Source organism: Aedes albopictus, chromosome 1 (genome assembly GCF_035046485.1).
Source record: "Aedes albopictus strain Foshan chromosome 1, AalbF5, whole genome shotgun sequence".
Classification (NCBI taxonomy): Eukaryota; Metazoa; Arthropoda; class Insecta; order Diptera; family Culicidae; genus Aedes; species Aedes albopictus.
This window is the reverse complement of record NC_085136.1, coordinates 115271438-115299403: the sequence shown is the minus strand read 5'-3', so window position 1 is coordinate 115299403 and position 27966 is coordinate 115271438. Positions and strand designations below refer to the sequence as shown.

Here is a 27966-nt window from a genome sequence, read left to right as displayed (position 1 = left end):
TAATAGGCGTGTTCCATTTATTTTATTTCCATAATACATTGTTACTTAAAAGATTAAACAGAAATAAGTATAGAATATTATAGAAGATTCGTCTCTCAATTTGTCAATTAACAACAATATGTACCTTCTAGATACAGATTTCTTAAAATTCCATGCATGGCAGACAACCATAATAAGTACAATATTACAATTAAGAAATAATCCCCAATAACATAAACATTTATTAGACTAATGCGATTGTTTCGCCACCCGTAAAATCAGTTGCGTTCTAGTCACTCGTCCCAGCGCTTGACAGCGTATCGACCACGAGTTTGATGTTTCTAATTCTTTTCTCGGCATCAAGCCTTGCCACCGTCGAGGTAGGCATACGGGCATATCTCTCCATGATGCCAAGGATACCCTGCAGCTCATCGACAAAGTTGAATTGCGAGCAGAGCTTCTTGAGCTCGTGGCAGCATTTCAGAATATCTGCTTCTTTTTCATCGAGAGCATATTTCACGGCAGCAATGTCGGTGTCCAGGCTACCGATTTTAGACTGTATTTTCTCATTTTTGCTCACGCTCTGATCATAGGCACTTTTCATATCTTCGAGAACTTCTTCGACGGTTATTATTTTTTTGATTGGCCGAATCTTGGCGTTGTAGTGAGTATGGAGGGGATGTTCGCAGTGACAAAGCGGTTCAGAAAGAGATAAAAATATATTGATTAAGTTGAATGCCATGCTAATGATCGTAAATTCATTCAGTGCAATTCCAAGAATTATTTGGAATGGACTGATATTTTCCTCATTTTCATGGCACGCATTTGAGCATTCAGAGCAGATTGTATTGTAATCATCACATTGTACAAATTCCGTATGTTCCACTTGTGTTGTTCGCTTGTACTCGGAATAAATTTGAATGTCGGTGGATATGCACTTTTGTGTGATTTTCATAATATCTAGTTCGTTTTGAAGACTCTGGTATTTCTTCACCTCCAGCAAGATGCTATGCAGCTGCGATTTTATCCTGTCTCTTTTCATGCGCATTTGTTTGAAAGCCTCGGTCGCTTTGCCACCAAGCTGCGTCAAGTTTTGGATCAATTCTTCAATGGTTTCCATCGAACATTTCCATTCCTTTTCCACAGCTTTCTTCTTACGCCCATTGTCCATCCATTGTGATGCTGGTCTACTGAGGGCAGAGTTGTTCATGTAGAATACGTTTACCTCATGAACAGTCCAAGGTTTCAAATACGCCATATCAAAGTTAACGGATGCAGCAGAACAATTTGTTAGAACAACGACGAGATTCTGCAGCAGGACGTCCGGTATTGACCTTTTCATCAGACACAGTGTGTTGCGTAGTGTTACTGTAGCTCGGGTCTGTGTCCCATTTATAACGAGAACGATTGCTGTCAGTAATCCACTCTGCTCAGCAGCACCCATAATTTGCTGAATGTTGAAGTCATCCTGTATCACTCCTTCGGTATCACTAAGCCCTGGCGTGTCTATGAAGTTGAATATCGTGTCATGTTTTCTGAAATTATACACAGCACATGCTCTAGTTTTGCTTTTTGAAGCATCCTGAACGTTGTCTTCGTGGTGCTTTAGATCTTCGGTTGTCACATGATGCTTCGTGGGAATGGCAATTTTCAAATTGTCGAGTGTACCATTATGGAAATAATTCATCAAATAGTTTATCAGTGTTGATTTCCCTGAACCAGTTTCGCCCAACAGCATAATGTTGAACTCCTTTTGAATGTCTTGTTTCGACGACGTTTCCGGTTTGATGGATTCCATGACGAATACAGTTCAGGGAGAAGATATTTTGTAATGATCTGCGGAATAAGAGAAAACGGTTAATGATTATTGGCGTAGCTAGAGAGAAGACATGGAAGGTCAGTTAAAATGGGTTGCTCGTGTTGTAGCAATCGTTTTGGTTGCTCTTATAGAGGTTTTCAACAAGGTTGTGACCATTCATTTGCAAAGATTTACATTCATTTGCTATTATTTCAGTTCAGAAGCATGCTATCGAAAAACAATGTATGGATGAATTTAACCTTGTAGTTTTATCTGAAAGTTTGCCGAATAACATTGGGCTCCGTTGGTGTGAAGTCAGTCAAATGACGCTCAGCATCAATAAATGCTTCGTGATAACATTCTACCGTTGTAAAGCTGTGTGTTGTAAAATTGGCGATACATCCATTCAGCGAGTCAGCCAAGTAAAGACAAGATGCAAGTATTGTTGCACTTTACACTGTACACTTCGCTTGTTCGGTAGATTTTGGAAACCTCATCCGTTGTTTGGTGTCCATATCAAGCAAGCTGGGTGTAGACGTGTGCGCCGCCGCCGCCAGTTAAATTGACACGGTGCGCCGCTGTTCATATTTTTCCATGCCGCCGAACAAAACTTCTTACGCCGATGAGAAAACGACAAAGATTTTTTTCTCGCCAACACTTTACAAACCATCTATTTAAGCCCGTTAAACAGTTTCTATTGTATTTTGTATTTTTATTTGATTTACTTTAGTGATTTCTTACAGCAATACCTTGAAGATCCTTATTTATTCTATTTCACGCAAAAACGTCCATTTTCCTGGCTGAAAATTTGATGAAAATAACTTAGATTTAAGGATCAGTTTTCACTGTTATGGACACCCCAAAGGACTTTGGACCCTCTTCACAATATATTTTGGACACCCGGTGTTTAAATCCGATTGAAACTATTTTCGAAGAATCTGTTACATGAATATGCTGGATCACATCCTTATAACTTAATTGGCAATGGCTGGAAGTTTGCGAATTTAGTGCGCTAGAATGAAAAACGTTTTTGTTTACATCTGCAAGTTTCCTCAGCTCCACATTCTCTTTTTGTTAACATGTTGCGACACACGCACGGATGACGAGATTGACAAAAGTTAATTTCAAGGTAAATAATGATATTTCCAATGAGGAAATGATTGCTGCCCGTGCAGAGCAATCTAATTTAACGAATGAATCTAAAAATTTGCGTCATCTCTTTATTAAAATCCATTAAAGTTGTGATAATACGATCCAGGGGGTCCAAAATATATTGGTTACCCTAATTCATGAGTTCCTCCTTCACGTATTTCACCGATAATTCCTACAGAAATTCCTACATGGATACCATTAAGAATTTTTCTTCGGATTCTTTCAAAAAATTAGAAATATCTTCAGGAACAATTCCTAGAAAGTTTTACATATATTCCTTTGGAAATTTCTAGGAACCTTTACAGAAGTTAGTGAATTTCTCCAGACATTCTCCATGAATTTTGTGAAAAGATTGGTCCAAAAGGTTGGAATTCCACCAAGGATTTTTGAGGGAGAGTTTCCATAAATTTCTTTAGCAACTCTGTATAGAATTATTTCAGAAAATTGCTTGGGTTTCTTCTACATAATCTTCAGGAATGAAATAAACAATTTGTTCAAAAATTCCTCCAATGATTCATTCAGAAATTCATCCATGGATTCCATCTGAAACCAATAAAAAAATCCATCTGAAATAAGATTCCTTCAGTAGTTTAAGGATTGCTCATGAATGTCAGTAAGAAATTACCTCAATCTATTTTCCATGATTTTCTTCCAAGAAATCCCTTGGAAAATATCGTTAATCAGTTCCGAAACTGTGTAAAGAATTTAACGGCCATTTGAAATCGGCAACACAAGTGGCAATAGCGTGGCGCTGCAATCGGTTGATTTCCCATACTAATTTAATTCACCACTTGAAATATTTCAATTCACCACTGACTGTGGCAATACCACAGAGAACAGACATCCAGGCTAGAACAAATTTCATTCGGAAAGTTGTGTAAGGATTTGAATCTTTACTTGAGTAAGGTTGCAAACCAATACACGATGACAACACTAACGCCACTAAACACCATATTGCCACAGTCAGTGGTGAATTGAAACATTTCAAGTGGCGAATTAAATTAGTATGGGAAATTAACCGACTGCAGCGCCACGCTATTGCCACTTGTGTTGCCCATTTCAAATGGCCGTTAAATTCCTTACACAGTTTTGGAACTGGACTTGGATGTCTGTTCTCTGTGGCAATACGGTGTTTGGTGGCATTAGCACCGACTAAACCGACGTGCCACTCGATTCCGAGACTTGACCGAAAACATTACACGGTAAATTCAAATTGCAGCGATCGCTAGTGTCAAATTGAAAGTGACGTTTAGCCCGTCATAACATTTATACAGCCGGCGTCGCGGCGTCGCGGCGTCTTGATCAAACGCTTTGTAAACAAAAACACGTGATGGCCAGTATTGTCAATCTGTAGCTTCGCGTTGCCTCAGAATGGAGCATTACGGCAATTACGGAATACTTAAGAATTTTAGGAAGCCGATTAAGGATGTTATATTAAATGTCCCAGCCTGAAAATAAATCCAAACATTGGTGGCTGTTACCATCTGCACACTACATTCCCATCGGATTATGCAAGCGTCGCGACGATGATGCTGCTCCTGCTGCCGTTTTAGTGACGCTGACTGGGCTGACTACTATTTCAACTTTCATTTGAAAAAAAGAAAATCTCCCAGAAGACAATACTTATATGAATTAGGCCTAATAATAAATTGTGCTTTCGGAAAATTAAGATATGAAATTGTGTTCTGATAAAATCAGCAGAGTGGCTGCAGTATGACGAAAGCATGACCACCGACGACGGTGACGCCGCGGAATACAAACAAACACTCTACGTTTAAACCAATCAAAGTATGAAATTCTGTAAGATTATTGAGTCTTTTACGCTCCTAAAAAGTTTTGTTTTGAACATAGTTCGTGAATTTATCTTTTCTTAGTTTATCATGAGAAATTTTGGCAATTATTATGAAATAAACAGCATTATCCAATGTTTGAAAAATCTGTTCATTCCAGCACACCTATGGGTGGCATTATTTAAGAGTGTTCGAAATATTTCGGCCAAAATAGTTCTGAACCAAAATCAACAGATAGCGCTAGTTTTCAACGGTTTTTATTTTGAAATTTTGGACGAGAATTTCATGAACCTTTGCACTAGCTGGCATGTCGGTTCGTCGGTGGCATTAGTGTTGTCATCGTGTATTGGTTTACAACCTTACTCAAGTAAAGATTCAAATCCTTACCCAACTTTCCGAATGAAATTTGGTCTAGCCTAGATGTCTGTTCTCTGTGGAAATACCTAGAAGGTTTCTCTTTGGAATGCCTCCTGCAGTTTTTAAAGAAAAACTTCCCGAGATTTCTTTGGAGATTCCTCCGGGAATTCTTTGAGATATAACTCCACAGATATTTACAGAAGTATTTTATAAAATTACATAGAATACGTAGGAGCTATTCTTGGAGAGTTATCGGAAAGACTTCTATCCACTTATCCGCGATCGGTAATGGCGGCGGCGGGCATATCCAACCGGTTCGGAATTTGACGTTTCTTGGGGGAAATCCAAAATAGTTTCATTCCCCTCCTCACCCCTTCATCCACCAATCGGTGGCGCCAACCGATTGCGATCCCCACGAAACGTCAAAATTCGAATCGGTTGGTTGTGCCCGCCGCCGCCATTACCGCTCGCGGATAAGTGGATAGAAATGCTTAAAAAAAATCCTGATGAGATTTCATTTCATTGAAACGATTTCAGAAATAATCGTTAGAGGAGCTCCTGGAAAAGTCCTTGGGGGAGCTCCTGAGATTCACCACAAAAGTACAGTGAATTGGACGCAGTGGTTTAATTTCCTCAACAGGGTAAGAAAAAAAAACTCCTGGAGATGGCTTTGGAGAAATTTCTTGAAGCATTTTATGAGAGATTTTTGGAAAAAAAATAAGGAAAATCATCCTGGATTAGTTTCTGATAAAATCGCTCAAGGCATTTTTTGAGAACATCCATGAGGAATTTCTAAATTACATTATGAAGAAGTTTCTGAAAGAATCCATACATCGGAAATTCGTGCAGAAATTGCAGACAAAAGTTCTAAAAGAATTCTTGAATAAATGAATTGTTGAATGATGATTTGAATATACTTCTGGGTTCTTGAAATAATTTCTTGCAGAATGTCTGCTTGGTATTAATGGATAAAACTCCCTGATACAATTTCCCTAGAAGAACTTATGAAGTATTCATAAAGGAATCGCAAAAATAAATAACATGGAAAACTGGAAAATGCTGTGCAGTAATTCTAAGAAGAGATATTCTTGAGATATTCCTGGAGAATCGTCAAGAAATAATTCCTGAAGTGATTTCTAAAGGAACTTCGCGGAATTCCTGCAAAGAACCCTAACGGTACTGAAAAAATATCAGGTATTACTATGACATCACTGGTCTTAAATTAGTTTTAAAAAAGAATATCCTAAGAAGAGACGTGTGACGTTGTGAATTTCTATCGAGAAGAATTCTTTATAAATTTGCTGGTAAATGTTCTCAAGGATTCTCTCTAAAATTTATAACATAATTCTTGCAAGGATAGTTTTTATTAAAATCTCTGATTTATATACGTTTACACCCTCAACACAAAATATATGAAAATTGTACTTAAGTACAGGAAACAAATTATTCTGTATTAACGTTTTTTAGCATTTCACTAAAAAAAATGTCACGCCGATTACGCCGCCGCCACCGCCGCTGCCTCACATTACTATAAACGCCGCCGCCGGTGAAAACTGCTTCGGCGCACACATCTAGCTGAATGGACAGACTGGGACGTATTCAAAAACGGTTTGTGCGCTATGCCCTACGACGACTTCCTTGAAGAAACCGTACCATACGAAGACCGGTGTTGCTTACTTGGAATAGATTCTTGATATGGAACTTGTGTGATTCCGATCAACCCGGACCATTTCGGGGTGTGCAACGATGTTCGGCGACAAGATGCAGGAGAAAAAGAAGATCCGTGTTGCTACATCCTGAAGACGATGCGGCTAAAGACGAGAAATGGCAGAAGAGCTCCAACTGATCGTCATGGAGTGGGTCAAGCGGGCAATCGTCCAGTGGCTGATCGTTAGGCTGAACAATGCCGGGGCGTTGATCCCGACGCACTTCTTCCCGGCGAACTGGAAAGGCAAGCTTTTCATCAAAATCCGCAAAATCTTTCTGAATGTGGATTGTTCTCGGGAGCAAATCATATAAGTACGGTGGATCTATCGGCGAACCCGATCAATGACCTTGCCGCGATAGTGGATGGAATCTTCTATCCGATCATCAGCAACCCGCGCAATCCGGAAGGCTGGCTGGACGTTACAAAGAAGGACGTCGACAGCCACTTCCAGGACCTGCGGAGCATTATAACTAAGGTAGGTTGGTATTGTGGGTTTAGCACTAAATTGATTTCCGAAAAAACTTCATTGACTTTCGCTACCTTTCCTATGCGTTAAACATAACGTCGGAAGTAGTGCGCTGTACAGTAAATCTGGTTTTCTTTACAGCGCACTACTTCCGACGTAATGTTTAACGCATAGAAAAGACAGCGGAAGTCAATGAAGTTTTTTTCGGAAACCAATTTAGTGCTAACGCCACAATAGGTGGATCGCATCGCATGGTGCGTAAATTTTTTCAACAACTATCATCGTTTTTTGACGAGATTGGGGGATGCACGAATCGATTCACGGTTCGTGGCGAGAACGCATTAGATACTTCTGTCTATCGGCTAAATTTTAGTGCTTAAGGGGAGTTTAAGTGGGCAAAAACGGTTTAAAGCACGACTTTAAAGAGGACGTCGGTAAATTCTCCAGATATGATTCATGAAAGGTCACAAAACATGTCCTCAGATCTTATCACTTCCCCGTTTTCGTGCCTGTCTTTGTAACATCCTAGTTTTTGATAAATTTTCTGTTTTCTTTCGAATTGTTCCGCCTTCTGTCACATCTCGTGCTGCAGCATTGCAGGCTGCAAAACTAATCGTTTCCTTATCTCCACACTATGCACGCTTCGTTGAAAACTGATTTACAGGGCTCCAGCGATCTTCGAAAGAGACTTCATGAATCACAGCCTAAGCTAGCAAGATACTGCGCAATGGCAAATTTGACAGGCGTCGGTACCGTACAATTTACAACCCTCGATTCTAGACCAGGTTTTTACACCAATTAGGTCAATTACGTCATCTCACAAAAAAAATCAAATATAAATGGGACCTACACAAATATTTGTCGGAACAGGTCGACATAAATCCAAGGTTTGTCATGATTTGCTTTTTGTTGATGAGCAAATGCTCGACTTGATTGGTTAAATATTTATCATTATGTAGAAAATGGCGTACTCTTCTTCTTCACATTCAAGGGGGCTATAATTTAATGATTTTGTTTTTTTTATCAAGTTGAGTATAATTATAATTGCTCATTAATAGTTCTGCTATTGAAGCAAGTAGTGAGCATTAAAGTTTGCCAAATTAGTTAACATTTTTTAACTTTGGCATCATATTCACCTAATTTCGTTAGTTTCGAGTTCGAAGAAACTCAATGATGCTGTAGAGCAAAAATCGGCAGTAGGGATTTGAATGGCATTTTATTACAAATAAACATTTACGTCATGAAAAGGGCATTATTTATTTAAGTTTCGAAAAATTACCCCTAATAATTTCTGTTTCAGCGATAAAGGTAAATTGTTTTATTGACGTATTTGTCGTGTTTTTCTCCCTTTACATCTCATCCAAATTCCAGCATAACTTAATCATACAAAATTCCAGGCTATTCCAGTTCCAAAATCCTATTTCCTATCTATTTACGAGAGCGTCGGTGAGTCGCTGCCATCTCGATAAATAGATATCATCCCTTCCCATCAAAATAACGTGTTTCTTATCGTTTCAGAGAGCGATCAATGGCGCTTAAGCCTAGGCTTGTAGGCCAGGACACATGGTCCAAATGCCTGTGCCCCATCCCGGAAGCAAAAAGGCCCATGGAGTGACAAATTTCTTAGCTATGTCACTCCCAACGTTGGTGTTGAACACTTACACTCACATCAACACATCTACATGATCAACTCAAATACACTTACACAATCTGAATCTTGCCGCATCACTCGCTTATAGTGAATCCCCAATCAACCCTTTCCAAATATCCAACTCCTTGACAACTATGGGGGTGCACGCTATGTCCAAAGCGAAATATTATAAAAAGTGAATGTACCTAAAAATGTATTCGCTTGAACCATATTTTTGGACTTCTAGATTCAAAAAATGTGTGGTTTAAAATAATTCATCTTTGGTTTTTTTTTTCACACATTTTTATATGGGAAGAAATTAACCTTAAAATGACTTTTTTCGATAGTTGTATGAGAAAGTAGGAAAAAAATCAAAAATATAAAAAAAAACTCAAGATGAAATATTTTAAACCGCACAGATTCTGGAACTAGAGGTCCAAAGCTACGATTCTAGGGAATAACATTTGAGGTACATTCGATACTTACCTTTGGACAAAGCGTGGGATATCGGTGAGTCACTGATCTCTTGTAAAGTAGGTGTCATATCATCACGTTCTTTCCTATCTTCGTAACGAAGTAGATGGGCGTGGCCGGCAATGGAAGTTTTCTGTCTTTTTTACTTCAACCTCTGATTGGATAGCTGTTCCTTCCCAAATAGCTTTCCATAAGCAATTTGAATAGGAGTATTAAAATTTTAACATGACAACCTTCAGTATGCAATCTACGAATTACTCCGATACATCGCAACGCAACGCAACGCATTTTTCCAAGAATTCTTCCAGATGTATCTCTAGCAGTTCTTCCAAGGATTCATTCAAAAAAGTCTCCATTCAACTTTTAGAAATGTATTGAGGAAAGAATTTCTACAGTACATCAGAAATTCATCTACAGATTTTTTTCCAGGAATCTTTCTAAAAGTCTAAATGTGAAGAAATCCTGCAAGAATATCTTGAGGAATCCCTGGGCATACTTCTGACGAAAACGCAAAAGGGATTTTCAAATATAACTCTTGTGAGAATTTCTGCAATAATCCCTGAAGGTATTTCTCACGGACTCCTTGGAGGACTCCTGTAAAAATTTCCAAAGATGGCACTGTAGAATTTTTAGAGTAATATCTGAAAAACTTTATGGAAGAACTTTGAAAAAAAAACTCTTGCTTATATTCCTAAATTTCTTTTGAAAATACAAGAATCTTTGGAGAACTCCTTGTTAGAATTTCTGGATGAATCCCTGAGCAAAAAAAAAATCCTGGACACATTCATGTGGGACTTTTTAATAAAATCTTTTGAACAATTCCTGAATAAATATTTGGTGAACTTCTTGAAGAAATACCTGTACAATTTTCTGAAAGAATCTTTGGAAGAATTTCTGAAAAAAAACAGTGAAAAAAATATGAAACGAATCTTCAAAAGAATTTCTGCAGAAAACTCTAAATGTATCCCTGCAGACACTCCCGAAGAATTTCCTCAATGAGTCCAAAGGAAAATTTCTAAAGTAATCCTTGACGGAGTTTTAGAAGCAGCTCATGGGCTTTTCTAAGTTGTTGATTGGATTTTTTAGATAGAAATGGCCTGACAACAGCAATGTCAAGGGGGATATTAAACGTCATAACTCCATCCAAGATTTGTGCAAGTATTCATACTATGCAATGTTAAGGAAATTTTAATGGCACAAATGTCCCAAATGAAAGAAAACAAACCTTGGGATCTGGAATTTTTTCCAGAGGTTACGAACAGGATAGAAAAAATGTGGGATTAACGGTTCAATAGCTGGAACAAGCATCCTAAAAACTCTAATTAATTTACTAAAATTTAGTGCTCCCATTTTCATCCTATAGATAACAAAGCTATTAAGCGCTATTTGTTTAGTTTTTCTTTTGTATTTTTAGTTGGGAGTTGGGATAACGGAAACAATTGGTACATAAATCGTCCGTTTTTGGAATAGGATGAACATGGGGACAAAGGAAAGAAGATGGATCAACATACCCTAATAATAATAATTAGAATTACTTAAAATGGAACGAAAATAGATACTTTCATCTTTGCATTCTAGTCACTCTTCTCAGCCTTTGACAGCGTATCGACCAAGTGTTTGATGTTTCTAATTCTCTTCTCAGCATCTGTTCTTGCCACAGAGGAAGTAAGCGTACGAGCATCTCTCTCCATGACAGCAATGACGCCCTGAAGCTCGTGCACAAAGTTGAACTGCGAGCAGAGCTTCTTGAGCTCATGGTAACATTTCAGTATTTCGGCTTCTTTATCATCGAGAGCATGTCTCAGTGCAGCGATGTCGGTGTCTAGGCCTCCAATTATATACTGTATTTCCTTGTTTTTTCTCACGCTATCATCATAGGCGTTTTTGACATCATTACAAATTTCTTCGACAGCTTTTGTTTTCTTGACTTGCTTAACTTTGCAATCGTAATGACTAAACGGTGTATGACTGCACTGACATTTGGCTGAAAAGATATATTCTACAAGGTTGGATACGTCTCTATAAAACGGTATTGATTTGTACGATGAGGGCATGGCTTTGCATGGCGTTAAGCATACAATGCAGAATTTACTGACATCTTTACTTCGTTCCAATTCCGTATATTCCACTTGCTTTGTTCGCTTGTAGTTGGAATATTTTTCAATGTTGGTAGATACATTTTGCTGTGTGGTTTTCATCATATCTAGTTCGTTTTGAAGATCCTGGAATTTCTTCACCTCCAACAAAATGTTATGTAGCTGAAATTTTATTCTGTCTCTGTTTATGCGCATTTGTTTGAAAGCCTCGGTCGCTTTGCCACCAAGCTTCGTCAAGTTTTGGTTCAATTCTTCGATAGTTTCCATTGAGCATTGCCATTCCTCTTCCACATCTTTCTTCATACGCTCGTTGTTCATCCATTGTGATAGTGGTCTACTGAGGGCACAGTTGTTCATGTGGAAAACGTTCGCCTCAGCAATAGTCCAAGGTTTCAAATGCGCCAGATCGAAATTTACGGAAGTAGCAGAACAATTTGTTAGAACAACAACGAGATTCTGCTGAAGGACGTCTGGTATTGAGCTTCTCAACAGACAAAACGTATTGCGTAAGTTAACTGTGGCTCGGGCCTGCGATCCATTTATAACAAGGATGATTGCAGTCAACTCTCCACTCTGCTCTGCAGCTCCCATAATTTGCTGAATATTGAAGTCATCCTGATTCGCCCCTCTGGTATCACTGAGCCCTGGGGTGTCTATGAAGTTGAATGTAGTGTCCTCTTTTCTGAAATTATATACAGCACAGGCTCTAGTTTGACTATTTGAAGAATCCTGAACGTTGTCTTCGTGGTGGTTTAGACCCTCCGTTGCCTTATAATGCTTCGTGGGAATGGCAATTTTCAAATTCTCAAGTGTACCGTTATGGAAATAATTTGTCAGATAGTTTATCAGAGTTGATTTGCCTGAGCCGGTTTCGCCCAACAGAATAATGTTGTTGTTCTTGTGACGATCTTGTTCCCACGACATTCGCGGGTTAAGGGATTCCATGACGAATGCGATTTACGGTGAAGATATTTTTTATGATCTGCGAAAAGAGAGAACGCAGTTAATAATCATTGGCATACCTCGAAAGGAGGGCTGGCCCATGCCTTCATCTGGCCCACCTCCCTAGATTTATTTTTATGGATTCTGGATAAAAATGTACATACGATTTCAAGTCAATTGGCCTAATAGGTCATATGAATAAAGTTGAGTAAATACTCTTTACTAAATCTATGTGAAGCCGTAGAGTAAATCTCTGTGAATCTTCACAGAGATCTGAGTAAAGAGTATTTACTCAGCTTTATTCATATAGCCTAATGACGTGTTGCCAATGAAATAATAGATCTTCGTGGAAACACGCATTGTTATTCCAACAAATGATATAATTGCACATTGCAATTAATATTTTGGCCTATTTAGATGCGGTTAAAATTAGGCAACGATTCGTTATGAAATGAGCTTGCTTTGCGTTTTTCTTGATCACAGTACGAGACTAAGAAGAAATGTGAAAAAAACTGAGTTGATCGTGCTTGGCCAAAGTAAATACAATTTTTCACTGAACCCGGAGAGACTGAAAATCTCAAAAGGGAATGTCCATAAATTACGTCACGCTTTTGGGGGGGAGGGGGGTTTCAGTAAAGTGTGACAACCCATACAAAAATTTCAGAGATCTTATACAAAAAGTGTGACATAGAAGGGGGGGGGGGGGTTGAAAATAGTAAATTTTTGCGTGACGTAATTTATGGACGCTCCCTAAATTAAGTGAATACATTAAAACTTATGATGTGTTCTTTGGCATCTTCCTTTTCTTGCACAGACACATTTTCGCCGTTCCAGTGCGTTGGTTGTTAGAATTCCAGTGAAAACTTTAGACAGAATCAGAGAAATCACAGAAGAACTTTTGGAAAAAAGTTTCTGAAGCAATCCCAGCAGAAGCTCTGGGAGTTATCGCAGAAGAGTTTCTGAAGAAATCCTCGAAGGAAATCCTGCGGGAATTTAGGATTTTTTAGAAGTTTCTGAAGGAACTCTTGGAGAAATCTACTGTACAGTCTTTTCCAGACGTTTTGCTCAGAGGAAAATTCTCGGACAATGGTTAACATATCTAGAAAGTTACGTATTACAACCATAAACAACCGCAATCGCTGTCGAGTATCTTCCACGCCAAGTATTTTTTTTTCGTATTTTTTGTTGTTTCGCGCGCTACTTAAATCCCGATTCCTCTGTTGCTTAACGTGTTTTGTACCGTCATACCCGGCTGGTTCGACACGTTTTAATACGACACTTCTTAATTCGTACCCCGCTTATTTGGCATATGTCGAATTAAAAAGTGTTCAAATGTCACAGCGATGTACACTGTAAAATCAAAACAGTTTGATATTGAGCTTATACTCGCACCGACAGCAGCTACTCTTGCAGCCGCTAATTCTAGAAGCTCTGAGTTGGTGCATTCGACACCCAAACCACCTGGAGACCAACCGGAACGAACTGAGGATGGCAACAATCCTAGAAAGAACGAGCTTTTTATTCGCACCACCGCAAAATCTGTTGAAAATTAAGTTTCATAACAAATCCGGAAAACAAAACAAAAACAAAAATAGAGTTATCAAATTTCAATGAGCATAATGGTGTATGGTGACCGTGACCAGTTTGTCGAATTAAAAGTTTACCCCGGTTATTCGACAACAGTAGGTGTCGTATTAGCGGGATAACACGGTAAAGCCCTATTCAGCAAGCTAGAAATTGTCAGTGAAGTGATTTATTCAGCCGAGAGTATCAATCCAATCACACGTTCTCCACCTAGCTGTGAAGATGCAAACAAAGTTGAGGACCGTCTGCACACAATAGGGGAGACTGGGGAGACTTGATCCCTTTTACTTAATTTACCTGAAACTTTAAGAAAAAACATAAAACTGAATCCGATTTCCGTACAAAATGGCAGGTAAACATCTACTGCAAGTTAATACACAACAGAAGGCCTTTAAATTATTGTTAAAGTTTTCAAAACTGTGTTTTTATGGAGGCATGTCTTATGGTGTATTTTTCAAAAATGGGTGACACTTGATCCCCCTTTGAGCACATGGTTTATTCCAGAGCTTTCCTATTTATATTCTATTTGAGTTTTCTTGTATTTTCGATGAATATGGAGTGTTTGAAATTGTAAGATTTCCTTAATTTTTTAAGCATATGCCGTACTTTCAAAATGGGGAGACTTGATCTGATCCCCCTTTTCTTGGTTTGTACTAAAGTTATAATTATCTGACACATTTTATCGTTGAATAGACTAGAATTCCAAGTAAATAGAGGCTTCCGAATAGAATTTTATTTTTCACATGTATAATGTGTGTGTAATCCTGGAGGAATCAAGTCTCCCCATGTCACTGTTGTGTATACTAAGCTGAATTAAATAAAATGTGTTAACAACAGCCTTATTTGGATAAATAAGTTTGAAAGTATTTTATTTAAACTATGTGCTGTGAAATTTTGACACGATTTGGTTCAATTTTCACAGTTATTGAGATATTTCGGAATCGCCTAAAAGATTTCTGGAAGACTGAAAACAAACCATCAGCCGTTAAAAAATAATGCAATGTACAATCGAAATCACTTGTAGCCAAAACATAGTCGTTTGTCCAGGAGTAGTTTTGGAAAAAAATATGCTAGAAGAAAAATGTTTTTGATTCCGAGCAAATATGGGGGGAAAAAGTCTCCCCAGGGATCAAGTCTCCTCAGTCTCCCCTACGGTACGAAATAATTCGAAGATGATAACATACTGCGAGGCTTGAGAGGGAGAAATCGTCGCTGAAGACATTGAAGTTTCATGCGAAGGACGTTGTGAAGAGCAGCGTTATTTTCAAGCCAAATGTGTCAGACTGTGAAGGATGATCTTGCTTACATCGTAATATTGCGCTTAGCAAGAAAAATTTAAGTTTCACACTTTTACCGATCTCTCAATCAGTTGTGCGCAAGGGTGAATCTCATATCATGGGCAGTATCCATATTTGCATTACTTAAAACATACCCAACCGGTATCGACCGCGTGCGATCAGTACAAGACTGAATGCAACAAATAATGGCACAACCAATCGAATCAGTAACAATTCCAGAAAATATTGTTTTATTTCCATTTCATTAAAACAATCTCGAAAGGGACCATAATGAGTTAACTTACCTTTCCACGCAAGTTACCAACAACAACAATCAGCCGGTGGGCGAGCGTCGATGTTTGTTTTGGTCACAGACAATAGAAACGTGCTGAGAGTAGCTTTGGCGCGCAACGACGTCGTCTGCTTCCTTGCTCCTGATTGGCTGCGCGCAACTGGAGTGGAGCTGCGTGTAACTGACCGGCGCGCAAATTGCACAACGAAAGAAAAACTATACAAAATATTCGCAATATCTTCTGGAAGTGTGATCAATGCAGAGATCAGATTGAGCGCACACGCTTTCGGAAATCGTTTCTCGACGAGGGATGAAATTGACTCTTTAAAGGCGGAAGATTAACGAGAGAATGCGATTGTTTCTCAAATGCTATGAAGCTCTGCTACACTGTGAGACAGTGTCCTTGTCTGCGACCAATGAATCCCACCTACCCCAGACTTAATCCCTGAGTCACAACTACAGTGATTATATCAATAACAAACTTTGAAAACGACGTATAATCAATGGTGTAGCGTCTTACCCCGTTTATACGTCACTCTTTGAAACGACACTTTAATTCGTACCCCGCTAATTCTACACATGTCAAATTAAAAAATGTTCAAACGTCACACTGAAGTGACATAAGAATCAAATTGTCAGAAGAACATCGCTTCAGCATTCTCATCACCGATATAAGCCAGTGGTGTCTCTTCGGATATTTTCAGCCGCCAAAACAACAGACTTTAATATTCCTCTGCAAATCTTGAATAATCATCGGGCTTATACGATCTTTTCTCATAATACATATCGCTCCCTTAATGCTAGAACTAGGTAACTGGTTGTGCGAAATTTCGAGAGTTTTGTTTAAAATAAACTGAAAATAAACTATAATAAACAAAAGTTTATCCATTGGAATTAACAAAGTGTGATCTGGCACCAAAGTCAAACTGCAAAGTGTTCCGTGTGATGAATGAAAATTGCAGTTTTGGGGATGTCTTTCAACAAATTTCATCGATCATCACAAAAATAGTAACTCAAAATTTTTCAAAGTTGCTCTCGTTTGCACAGTGATTTGCCCCTAGTTTAAGACCAACAAAGTGTTGGTCCAGGATTAGTTTTATCGCAGACAGACGTTCAAGTTTGACTCAGCAGCTTGTGTAAAAAACATGGCCGCCACAAATTGCCAAGTAGCAATCAGCGAACAGATGGCGTTAGCGACGTTCATATTCAATCGCTGCCTCACATGGGCGTTGCGACCAACAACTGTCACCACGGTCGCCTTCCAGCCGGATGGCGGGAAAAGAACGCAAGTGTTGCACGCTAATAATATTTCCACATAATTTGTGCAGAGTAAATGACTTTTATGTAATGTCTAAAATCTTTTGCACAAATTAGCGCAGGATTCTTGTAAACTATTTTACACATTATAACTTTTATATTACATAGATTTGCTTGAATAGAACTGCATTTGGATGATCTTCACTCGCATTGGAAAATCTTTGTGAATGTGACGCAAATGTAGGAATGATTTTGACAGTGTTTGTTTTGATTTTATTTCTCGGTGGGTGGTGAATTGGGTGGTAAGTAAGCGGCTGGAAGCACGTGGTTTCTCAAACTGTCAACTGCACTGTGGCAATCGGTTGCCTAGGTGTCGCTAGTGAAAATTTATATAGAAAATTTGAATAAATTTGTTCGAGCTAGAACGTCTGTCTGCGGTTTTATCAGCCATTTGTACCCGCACTTCCAAAAACAAGTTACCGAGCATTAAGGGGGCGATATACTGTTTCACAGATTTTACCTAAGCCATGGAAAAAGTAAAATACATTCTTGTTCTCTTGTTTTTCTTTCTGAAGTTGCATTCCCACCGGTACGGGGTCATTTTTTACCCCAACCGTACACTACGTCAGCGAGATGATCCCAAAGTAATGCATTACGAAGATTAGTCACTTTCGGTTAACTGAATGCTTCGTTTATAGATTTAATATAACCTATTACATTCGTATTTTGTGTGGCACTTACGAAAATTCTCTATAGGTACCCAAACTGGGTATTCCGGGTGTGAAAAATTCTTCTAGCGTCTTAAATTCTCACGCTTTCACCGCATAAATTAAGTATATGTGCCCTTTCTTTTTTTTTACTTAATCATTTATTTTAGGCTCATGTGCCAACAGGCATAACGGAGCCGAATTCAATTAAAACTTAGGTTAAATCAATTAAAACAAGTTAGGTGGAACAAAAATATTTGAGGAAAGGATAGGGTGATGGGGCTGTTCGTTGACACGTAACAGCATGGCGTGGCGTACTTCTGCTGGTCAAGCGTAGAGTGGACAAACAACCTGTAACGATACAAACAGACGATTTTCGAAGATACACGAGGTGAACAAGTGGAGCAACAAGACGGGGATATCAAACGAAGACTTCAGCTTGCTTCAAGAAGTCGTACACAAGCTTCATATACTCGAGATCAAGTTTACCCAACACATCTCTAATGTCTTCCTTTTCGAGTTTCCTTCGGGCCTTGAGGGATGCACATAAATCGGATTTGGCAATACCGTATTCGGGACATTCCCACACAATATGGTTGATATCTTGATAGCCTGCACCACAGCCACAATGATTGCTATCTGTGAGCCCTATTCGATAGAAATGCGAGCCCCGAGAGTAGTGATTGGACATAAGTCGACACATTATCTTGATAAAATCTCGACCCATGTCCAACCCCTTGAACCACGCCGTCTTCGATACCTGTGGGAGAATTGAGTGTAACCACCTGCCCAACTCTCCAGCATCCCACTTTTGTTGCCAACCAATCGAAAAAAAAAAATCATTGGAGACGATATGACGCTCATAAATATCGCATTCCATAGCGCCCATAGGGCCCATATAGCCGAGGCGGTAAACGCACGGGTATTCAGCATGACCATGCTGAGGGCGACGGGTTCGATTCCCGGTCGGTCCAGGATCTTTCCGTAAAGGAAATTTCCTTGACTTCCTTGGGCAAAGAGTATCTTCGTGCCTGCCACACGATATACACATGCAAAATGGTCATTGGCAGAGGAAGCTCTCAGTTAATAACTGTGGAAGTGCTCATAGAACACTAAGCTGAGAAGCAGGCTTTGTCCCAGTGAGGACGTTACGCCAAGAAGAGGAGAGGAGGAGGAGCGCCCACCTTGGCGAGTGAGTCCGCTTTCTCATTGCCCGGGATCGAGCAATGCGAAGGGACCCAAACCAAGGTGATGTTATATGCTTGATTCGATAGAGCACTCAAAAATGATCGTATTTCGCTTAGGAAATACGTGGAGTGCTTTACCGGCCTCATTGAGCGAATAGCCTCAATTGAACTGAGGCTATCCGTGAGAATGAAATATTGATCAGAGGGAAGAGAGGCGATTCGCTCTAATGCGTAGTGTATAGCCGCCAATTCTGCGACATATACTGAGCAAAGACTTTGAAGTTTATGGGCGACGCTATGAAGCTCAGTACATACACCAAACCCAGTGGAATTATTTGTTTTTGACCCGTCAGTGAAAAACCTTCTGTCACAACTGATACGACCAAACTTGCTTGAAAAAAAAAGTTGTAAAGAAGGGGGCTCAAGCATGAGCCCTGGGGGAGACCCATATAACTAATTCATGAAGTTGCCGGGGTTCCATGCGAGAAAAACATGTCCTTCTCAGACAACAAATTGTACAAGTAGTTGTTTAAAATCGGAGAAAGCCCACACTCGTGGAGTTTGTCTGAAAGGACGTCAACGCAAACTGCATCAAAAGCCCCCTTAATATCCAAAAATACTGAGCCCATTTGCTCTTTTTGAGCATAGGCCAGTTCAATTTCTGTAGAAAGCAGTGCCAGACAATCGCTCGTTCCCTTGCCTCTGCGGAAACCGATTTGAGTATCTGAAAGGCCTTTCGATTCAACCTTCAACCCATGTGTCGAGCCGATGGAGAACCATCTTCTCTAACAGCTTCCGTAAGCACGACAACATCGCAATAGGACGGTACAAGTTGTAATGCGACGCGGGCTTCCCGGGCTTTTGAATGGCGATAACTCTCACTCGTCTCCAGTCATCCGGAACAGTGTTGCTTTCCAAGAATAGATTGAACAAATTCAACAAGCGCCTCTTCGCGACGTCTGGGAGGCTTTTGAGCAAGTTGAACTTTATTCTATCCATCCCTGGGGCAGAGTTGTAACATGACAGAAGCGCGAGTGAGAATTCTAGCATCGAAAAGGGTGAATCCATCGCATTCGGACAGACTTTCTTTGCGAAATCGAAAATCTAGGCGAGCTTTCTCGATCCTCATTTACTGATACCGCGTTACGCATTCTCTTTCCCACTGTCCAGAGAGTCCGTATTGGCGTCTCCCGCGATAAACCGTTGACGAAATTCCTCCAATAACCACGTTTCTTCGCCTTCACGAGGTTCGTTAATTTGTTGTGAACAGAGGAATACCACTCGTAATTCTCCCGTGTACCGCGCTTCCGGTAGGTTTTAAACGCGGCGGATCTTTCGCGATAGGCTCCGGTACATTCTTCATCCCACCACAGTGTGGGGGGTCTTCGCCGTATCGAAGTTCCCGGAACCGGCCTACGCTGCGCTTGAAGAGCACTTTCGACGATTAACCCGGACAAGAATTGGTATTCTCCCTGCGGTGGAAGAACGTCAACCGACTGCTCGACCTCTGAGACCAATTCAGCATATTTACCCCAGTCGATATGCTTCGTGAGGTCATACGCGACGTCGATCTGGGGAGCCTGACACGAATCATTGGTAACTGAAATTTTGATTGGCAGATGATCACTACCAACCTTCGCGTTGATGTCGCCCATAAGAATCTTGATATCACCTTTCGGAATCTTGTCCACGACAGCGTTCAGTTGACTGTAGAAGTTCTCCTTATCTTGCAATTCGGCAGCATCGGTTACGCGCCGTAACATTGGATCATGGTAAGGTTTCGAACCCGTGTTCTGAATCTGGCCACAATTATCCTCTCATTAATAGGTTCCCACTTCATGAGCGCAGCGCGGGCGTGAGCGCTGAGCAGGAAACCAACTCCACCGTGGCGAGGAGCGTGTTCACCTCGTAGGCCAGAGTATAGCAGAATTTGACCCGACGATTGTGCGAGATTTGCCAGAAAACCGTTCGCCACAAAACCATTTGCCAGAATGCACCGTTTGCAAGAATACTATTTGCCCGAAAGTACCATTTGCCTGAATGTACCAATCCCCAGAATTGGTTAATAAATATTAAATTCTGAGGATTGGTACATTCTGGCAAATGGTACTTTCGGGCAAATAGAAATTTGAAAATAATAAAGCATTTAATCTGGAAAATATTAAAAACTCATCGGATTTGTTAACGAATTTTTGACAAGACCCGGTATTTTGATATTTTTTTTTATCTGCCCCCTCAAAATGCAACATCCAGCCAAAAATTTTTGAAGGGGGGGGGGGAGACAAAAAGTAAAAATTAAATTTGTATCAGCCTAATTATCTGATACTTCTTCAATAATCATATTGCCTCATTGTTTTATCGTAATCAACAATAATGCCAAAATCTAGTCTTACTAACTAAGAAGAACAGCCTATGTTTAAAAGAAGGCAAAATTCACTAGTTCAACATTAAAGGTTTCTGTGTGAAAAAAACTATTTTTGTACAACGAAACAATTTTCTCTAGTTCAAATACTTAATTTTTCCTTCTTCTAAATACAGGCTGTTCTTTCTAGTTTCATTGTAAAACTAGTTTTTGGCATAAATTGGTGTTTATGTTAGAACCATAAAGCAATATTGGTATTGCGGAGCTAATAGTTAAATTATTGAAAAAAAAACAGATCTTAAACCCGTTTATTGTTCCCATATTTAAAAGAAGGAAAGATCAATGGGTAATAAACAGTAGCTCCAAATTCAATAAATATTTCAACAGAAAAAAAAGAAAACTAAAAAATATGGCCAAATATGACATAATAACTTTTTGACCTAATGAACTTCGACCAAATGACATTTGACTCAACGGCCTTCAGCCGAATGCCCTAGCACCATTGATATTAAGATTCCGAAGCGCTATTAGCCGTAATACCATAAGCCCAAAAAATTTAAGCTCACATGTTACAATCACCGTGATAAGGGAATATAGTGGTTAGAAATGGCGTAAATAAACTAAGAAGTTCATCTAGAAAGAAGCTTGTGATATTGGGGGGTACTGGCTTTTGGGCAGTGACAGTCAGGCTAGTGGTATAGGTAAAACCGTCACTTAAGTATTTTCTTTATATTTTACTCGTTGCTTCCAAAAGGCTTTTGTTTATGCTATTCGATTGACTTAAGTGTGTGATCAACACTTCCAGGCAAATTTGCTGTTTGGCACAAACATTTAAATCATAATTTGTGATCATGTTATTGTTATTGTCAAGAATAAGCGTAAAAATTACTTTCGATTGAAAGAAGATTCTCTAAAATATAAGTAATATAAGTAAAGCCAAAAAATGAATATCAGTATTAAGTAAAAGCTGGAAAGAACGTCCTATGTGTTGAAAAAAGGAAAATCTTTGATGAGTATTGATCAAATTCCGTCAAAATAATATTTGATCAATTGGATCCACATCATGATCAACTTGTCCACAAGACAAGTGTGGAAATGTTCTAATTGAGTTAATAAGCTGTTATGCGCATTAAAATAATTGCAAAACATAAAAGATTGAATGTATTGTAAAGCTTGAAAGGTTTGAGTTCACATCATATTTTGTTTCATAATGATATGCCCAGGCCCGGATTAAGGATTGTGGGGGCCCAGGGCCCTTGCAGTTGTGGAGGCCTCTCGGAGGTAGAAATGCAATGAGCAAAACAATTTTTATTTGTTTTTGAGTCGTACTTGAACCAAAATTGTTTTTTGTGGGGGCCCCTAAAATGTGGGGATCCGGGGCCCTGACCCCCCCCCCCCCCCCCCCCCCCCCGGCCCGCCCTTAAATCTGGCCCTGGATATGCCCTTCTGCAAACTGTAGACTTTTCTTTCAAAGTTACTCTTAAACCATTTCTTGTTTGCTCTTACATCAGTTCCAATAGTTTATTTAACTTTCACATATAAATCTGAACAAAACTAATATTTTACAATTTTTCAATCATTATTGTGGGCTAATCGTTCCCAAACAAATAAAAAACACGATTTATTTCTCAATAAGAATGTTTTAAATTATAAGTAGATTGGGAACATTTCTGGATTGAGAACTTTGGAAAATTTCTGGGAAATAGTACTTTCTAGGGAATGGTTCTTTCTGGCAAACGGTTTTCTGGGAAATTGTACTTTCTGGCAAATGTCTTTCTGGCTAATGGCGTTCTGGCGAATGGTTTTCTGGCAAATATCACACAATCGACCCGACGCCAATCTGTGTTCTCCAAAGTTCGGCCAACGGACTTCGCTCAGCCCTAGGACCTACCTACTGTTTCCGAAACCCATAAAAACCGTCACAGAAACCGAAAATGTATTTCGTTTAAGTCTCGGCGGAGACTGCGACCAGAGTGATGAACTCTCTTACTTGCTGTTTAACATTGCACTAGAGCGCGTCACGTAAAGACCCGGGAATTTTTTCAACCGATTCGACCAATGTGTTTGTTTCGCTGACAATATGGATAGCATCGGCAGAACATTTGGAACGGTGACTGAAACGCTAAACAGCGAAGGTCGAACTGGTGATGAATGCATCAAAAAACGAAGCACCTATATGTTGGTAGATGGAACTGCGCGAGACAGGAGTACAGGACAAGCTTCGGTAGCAGTGTTACGGTAGACCTTGTATCCTTGTATAACCGACTTTTTGTTCGTTTTTTACAAGCACAATGCATACATAAAAAAAAATGTTACAAGGTATTGTTCCCTGGAAGAATTTTTGAAGAGTCGTTCGAGTAAATCCCGAAGTAATCCCTGATGAAATTTCCAAAAGTATTCCGAAAGAAACCTAGGAAAGGTTTTTTTAAGAAATCCTCGGAAGAATTTCTGAAGAAATCCTAGGAGCTATACTCGGAGGGATCCCTGGGGCAATACACGTAAGAATTCTTTAAGAAATTTCAGCAAGCCTTTTCGGAGCATTTTCAGGAGAAATCTCTGAAAGAAAAAAACCGAATGAATCCCTGGAGTAATTTTCAATTCAATCGCTGAAGGATAAATCTCCAAAGGAAATCCCGAAAAGGAATCCTCAATAAGTAGCCCTGAAAAAAAATATCTAAAAAATTCCTGGAAGAGCTTACAAAGATACCCTAAGGTGTTAGTTACGGATTCATAGTAGGATTTCTAACGGAATCGTTTGAAGAATTCTGCAAGGAATTCCGAACGGAATTACTCGTCCAATTACCGAAGGAATCCCTGGAAACAAAAATCCAAACGAATCCCCGAGGGAGTCCCTGAGAAAAATCCTTTCAATTCTTTGGAGATGGCCTAATTTTGATTGGCGTGTTCTCACTTCGCCCTTTCTCTACCTTACAAGGCATCAATATGCAAGTAACAAACGAATAACAGCTGGATCATTTCATTTTGTATACATAGGTCTTAAGAAATCTAGCTTTCGTAGGCAGCATCTGAAGACAATGCAAACTTTTTTATTCTAAAGTCGATGTGTGGTTCCAGGAAAACCTTTTCACTCACGTTGATTTCAGAAACTGGTCGAACGCCATCACGGATTCACCTTTCCACGAGTACCAAATTGACGACACCAACCCTAAACTACACGAAGGGCACATTGCTTCACGGTGTCACGTATCAACTAACAATGTGGTAGTCGACAAACTCATAAAAAGGATAACCACTTTTACAAAGTTACTACAATAGCGTATAATAAAATTCAGGTTGGTTTTCGGTTCCGCAGAATCGTCACCTGTTCTATGGCAAAGTTGGTTATCGCACCCTGGCTAGCGAATTAGGGAGACATGGGTTCAAATCCCACCAGAACTAGGTGATTTATTTTCGCAATTTTCCATTTAAATTCGTCCACATTTCAACACATTTGTGCCTATGCGGCTTTACGTTGAAACTCATATTAAGGAGAAACTTCAGATAATATAAACATGGCTGCCACAATGGCCGACATGGTCCACTACTCACGTTTTTACGAGCACCAATCTCGTAAATCCGTAAACAAATGTTTTCGATCTGGAAAACCTGCCTCTTTTTGCAAGTGAGCAAAGCCAGAACAAACAAGTGCGACTTGGTTCGATGCTTCGTTCGTCAGATTTGTGCCTCTAAAGTGTGTGTATGCATAATTTCAATGGGATTTCTTGATGTTTCACCTTAATGTATTACACTAAGAAAAACTCGCAACTAGTTTCCATGTGTAATGTAGCTGATATAATCATCACATTAGATTTCATGCAAGACCAATCGCAAACATTAAGAATATCATAATACATGGTTGATACCGCATGGAATCTTATGGGAGTGGAAATGCGAGCTTGCAAAATCATATAAGCTTGAAAATGATTCCATAATGTAGATTGTAGGCTTATATTTTGCAGTGTCATCTTTTTCCAAATAATTCATAAAGTTTACTGGTGAGAGTCTTATTTTAAACTCACTAGCCAAATTTCATTCTGCTCCTATGACCTTAACACGACTACTTTCCAGGAGATATCACAGTTTAAATTTTGTCATCCTTTGCCGATACAAACTCCGGATGAACAGTAGTAACAAAAATCCCCTTCATAAGTTATGGAAATTGGATGGCAAGTTCGAGTTTTGGTTTAAGCTGTCCGAAACCAGTTTTTTTTATCTTTTGAGCACACTAGGAGGTGTGGTGAAAATGGGCATGGAAAAGAAATATTTTTATAACTCTGGGAATGAAAACCAAAATCTATAACATCATTAAGAAATACTTACGTATAGTGTGCTTCTCCTGTTATCCTGTCCCGTTATAAGTTAAAAGATGAAAACAATAAGGTATCCGGCTGGCCGTACCCAATCAATTGCACTACGCCACTGCAGAAAAATCCTGGAAATGAAGAAAAACATGAACCAATTACTTTGTCTCACTGGGAATGCTACTGTTAATTTCAGACCAATCTGACCACGTGTGATGCTAACTGAAACCGAGTATCGGCTACCCTTCTTTTCACTTAAATCACCACATAAAAACCAAAAAATATGTTCACTGACCTAGGCTGAGGAATACTTATATGTTATATTGGAATATCTCACCGCTAAATTAAGTAATGCCCTAATCACAATCGATTGAATCCACCAACCGGTTTGTTTCTCTGCCGCGCACCAAACGACCGTTCTTCGCAACAGTTTTCACAAAACTGTTATCACGCGCCGTGCCAAGCATGCATGATTGGAAACTATGAAGGTAAGGGACGCCAGACCAAAATGTTAAAGTTCCTCTTTAAAAAAAAAAACTATGACGGTGATGATTTTTTTCGTAAAAAGTGAAGGAGGAAAGATTTTTCGATTCTTTGTTTCACTCATGCGCCCATAAGAAACCCCGTAGGAAGAAATAGTGTTCCCCGGCCCATAATCTTTCGTAATCGCGGATTACACGCTTGAATACGCTTCCCCAGAAATTTCAATGATCAATTTGCATGACAAATTGACGTAGAAATACTATGCATGTGAAAAATAGCTGCAGGTTATGATATTGTGTAGTTTAATAAGTTCTCGAATAGAAAGAAATATGCACAGATCGAACAAAGAGTGTAAAATTCTGTGACATATGATGCACATAATTGGAGCGTGGGGTATCACAGAAGTTAACGTGACATATCATGTCATGTGACAGCCCTTTAATCAGCATGACTCTGAGTATTTACATGACATATAACACAAATTTACATGATATATCATGTAAACCATCATAACACTAAGTTTACATGATTAAAATGGAGCTAACATGATGTGTAAATCTCATTATTTTTATCTGTTTTATTCTACTCTATTCCATTCTAGTGCTTGCACAGCCAGTATTGAAAAGCATCCTGGAAAAAAACAAAATTACTTCTGGTATTTTCTTGTCAACATTAATATTTGCAGCATAACAGGTATAACATCTTGTACCGACTTTTCGAACCCTCTAAGCAGAATACCCAGGAGTGGATAACTGACACTGAGGAAGATTACAAGTGGTAGTCGAAATACGCGTATCTGTCAAAGGATAAGCAAAATAGGGCGGAATTAAAAGGTATGAAGCTGATTACACTCATTAGAAGATATAACATGATACAAATATTAAAACGGCCAGGCCCACTGTGCAGACTAATGGGTTTAAAGAAAATTTAAAAATAATATGGCGATCAGATTATCCACTTATGAATAACATGGTTGACAACAAGTTTTCTAATTTGATTATTGAAGTACCGGGGACAACCTAGGGGAATGAGGTTTGGGTACTGAATCGTTGGGAATGTTGTAGCTAAGAAGGTTAATATGCACTCCATGGGTATACCTACTCCTGGGATGGAACACAGGTATTTGATCCTTGTGTCCTGGCTCGAAAGGCTAGGCTTAAGCGCCATTACTCGCTCTCTGAAACGAGGATAAAATAGCATTACAGATCCCACCCCTTCACAGCCCTTATTCTTTTGAAATAATCAATATTTTATAAGAAAATATAGCGCATTTAGTTCACCACTGGACTATCGCACTAGTTTTGTGCGAAAACGCAAATAAAAGAGCGCAATTGCATTAAATCAGCATAGATTGAAGAAATAGTGCGCCGAAGACATCAACTTGATATGATGCAATCGCGCACTTTTATTAACGTTTTCGCACTAATGAAGCCTAAGTGCGCAGTCCAGTGGTAAACTAAATGCTAGATAACAAATAAATAAGAAAGATCTCACCGCATTCAGGTTTTATTTGGCGGCGACTTCTGAATTGATGCAACATCGGCGATGCCACAATGAATGTGGAGTGGCGTGTCCCAAAATTGTACATAGTAAAAAAAACTTTGGGGCTCACCCTGCAAATGATAGCTAAGGGTGTAAGAAACAAACTTTTGTATGACGGCTACTTTCAGAAATGACGTTTAGAGGTCGCCCCGGCGAGATTTTTTTTAAAATGACCATTTTTCGTAATTTATTGTCGGGCCGCCACCAAACCGGACTTCGAACAATCAAGTCGCGACGCGACCCAACTCGCGACGTTTTTTAATCATGTCAAAAGTAGTGCGCATCCTTCCCGTTGTTGTCAGCAACACAGCGCACTAGATGCGAAACAGTTGCGACACTTGTAGACTAAGAAAATGACAATTTTTGGTTGAATGTCAGTCTTGATTTCAACCGGATAGACAATATTTCATACAAATATTTTTTACCGTACAAAATTTGGCAATACCCACCATTTTCATATTTTTACCCTTCTTACACCCATAAGAAGGGTATAAATACCGCTTGGAAAACCGACTTTCGATCCGAGGCCCGCAGGGCCGAGTCACATATACCAATCAACTCAGCTCGACGAATTGAGCAAAT

The 27966-nt window shown here is 39.4% G+C and overlaps 1 protein-coding gene across 8 annotated transcripts; it reads right to left on the bottom strand.

Annotated features, from left to right (window-relative positions):
- Positions 1-144: 144 nt before the first annotated feature.
- On the bottom strand, positions 145-25821 carry LOC109414094 (uncharacterized). 8 transcript variants are annotated; one of them, XM_062845219.1, is made up of 4 exons: positions 25697-25821; positions 25379-25490; positions 10914-12432; positions 145-1815 (listed from the first exon to the last, which is right to left on the bottom strand). In XM_062845219.1, the coding sequence occupies exon 4, from the start codon at positions 1775-1777 to the stop codon at positions 269-271; it is 1509 nt and encodes a 502-aa protein (XP_062701203.1). In that variant the 5' UTR covers positions 1778-1815; positions 10914-12432; positions 25379-25490; positions 25697-25821; the 3' UTR covers positions 145-268. The 8 variants fall into 8 exon arrangements, with proteins under 8 accessions (XP_062701203.1, XP_062701204.1, XP_062701207.1 ...); XM_062845220.1 differs by having other exon boundaries at positions 25655-25787; XM_062845223.1 differs by having other exon boundaries at positions 25744-25784.
- Positions 25822-27966: the final 2145 nt, after the last annotated feature.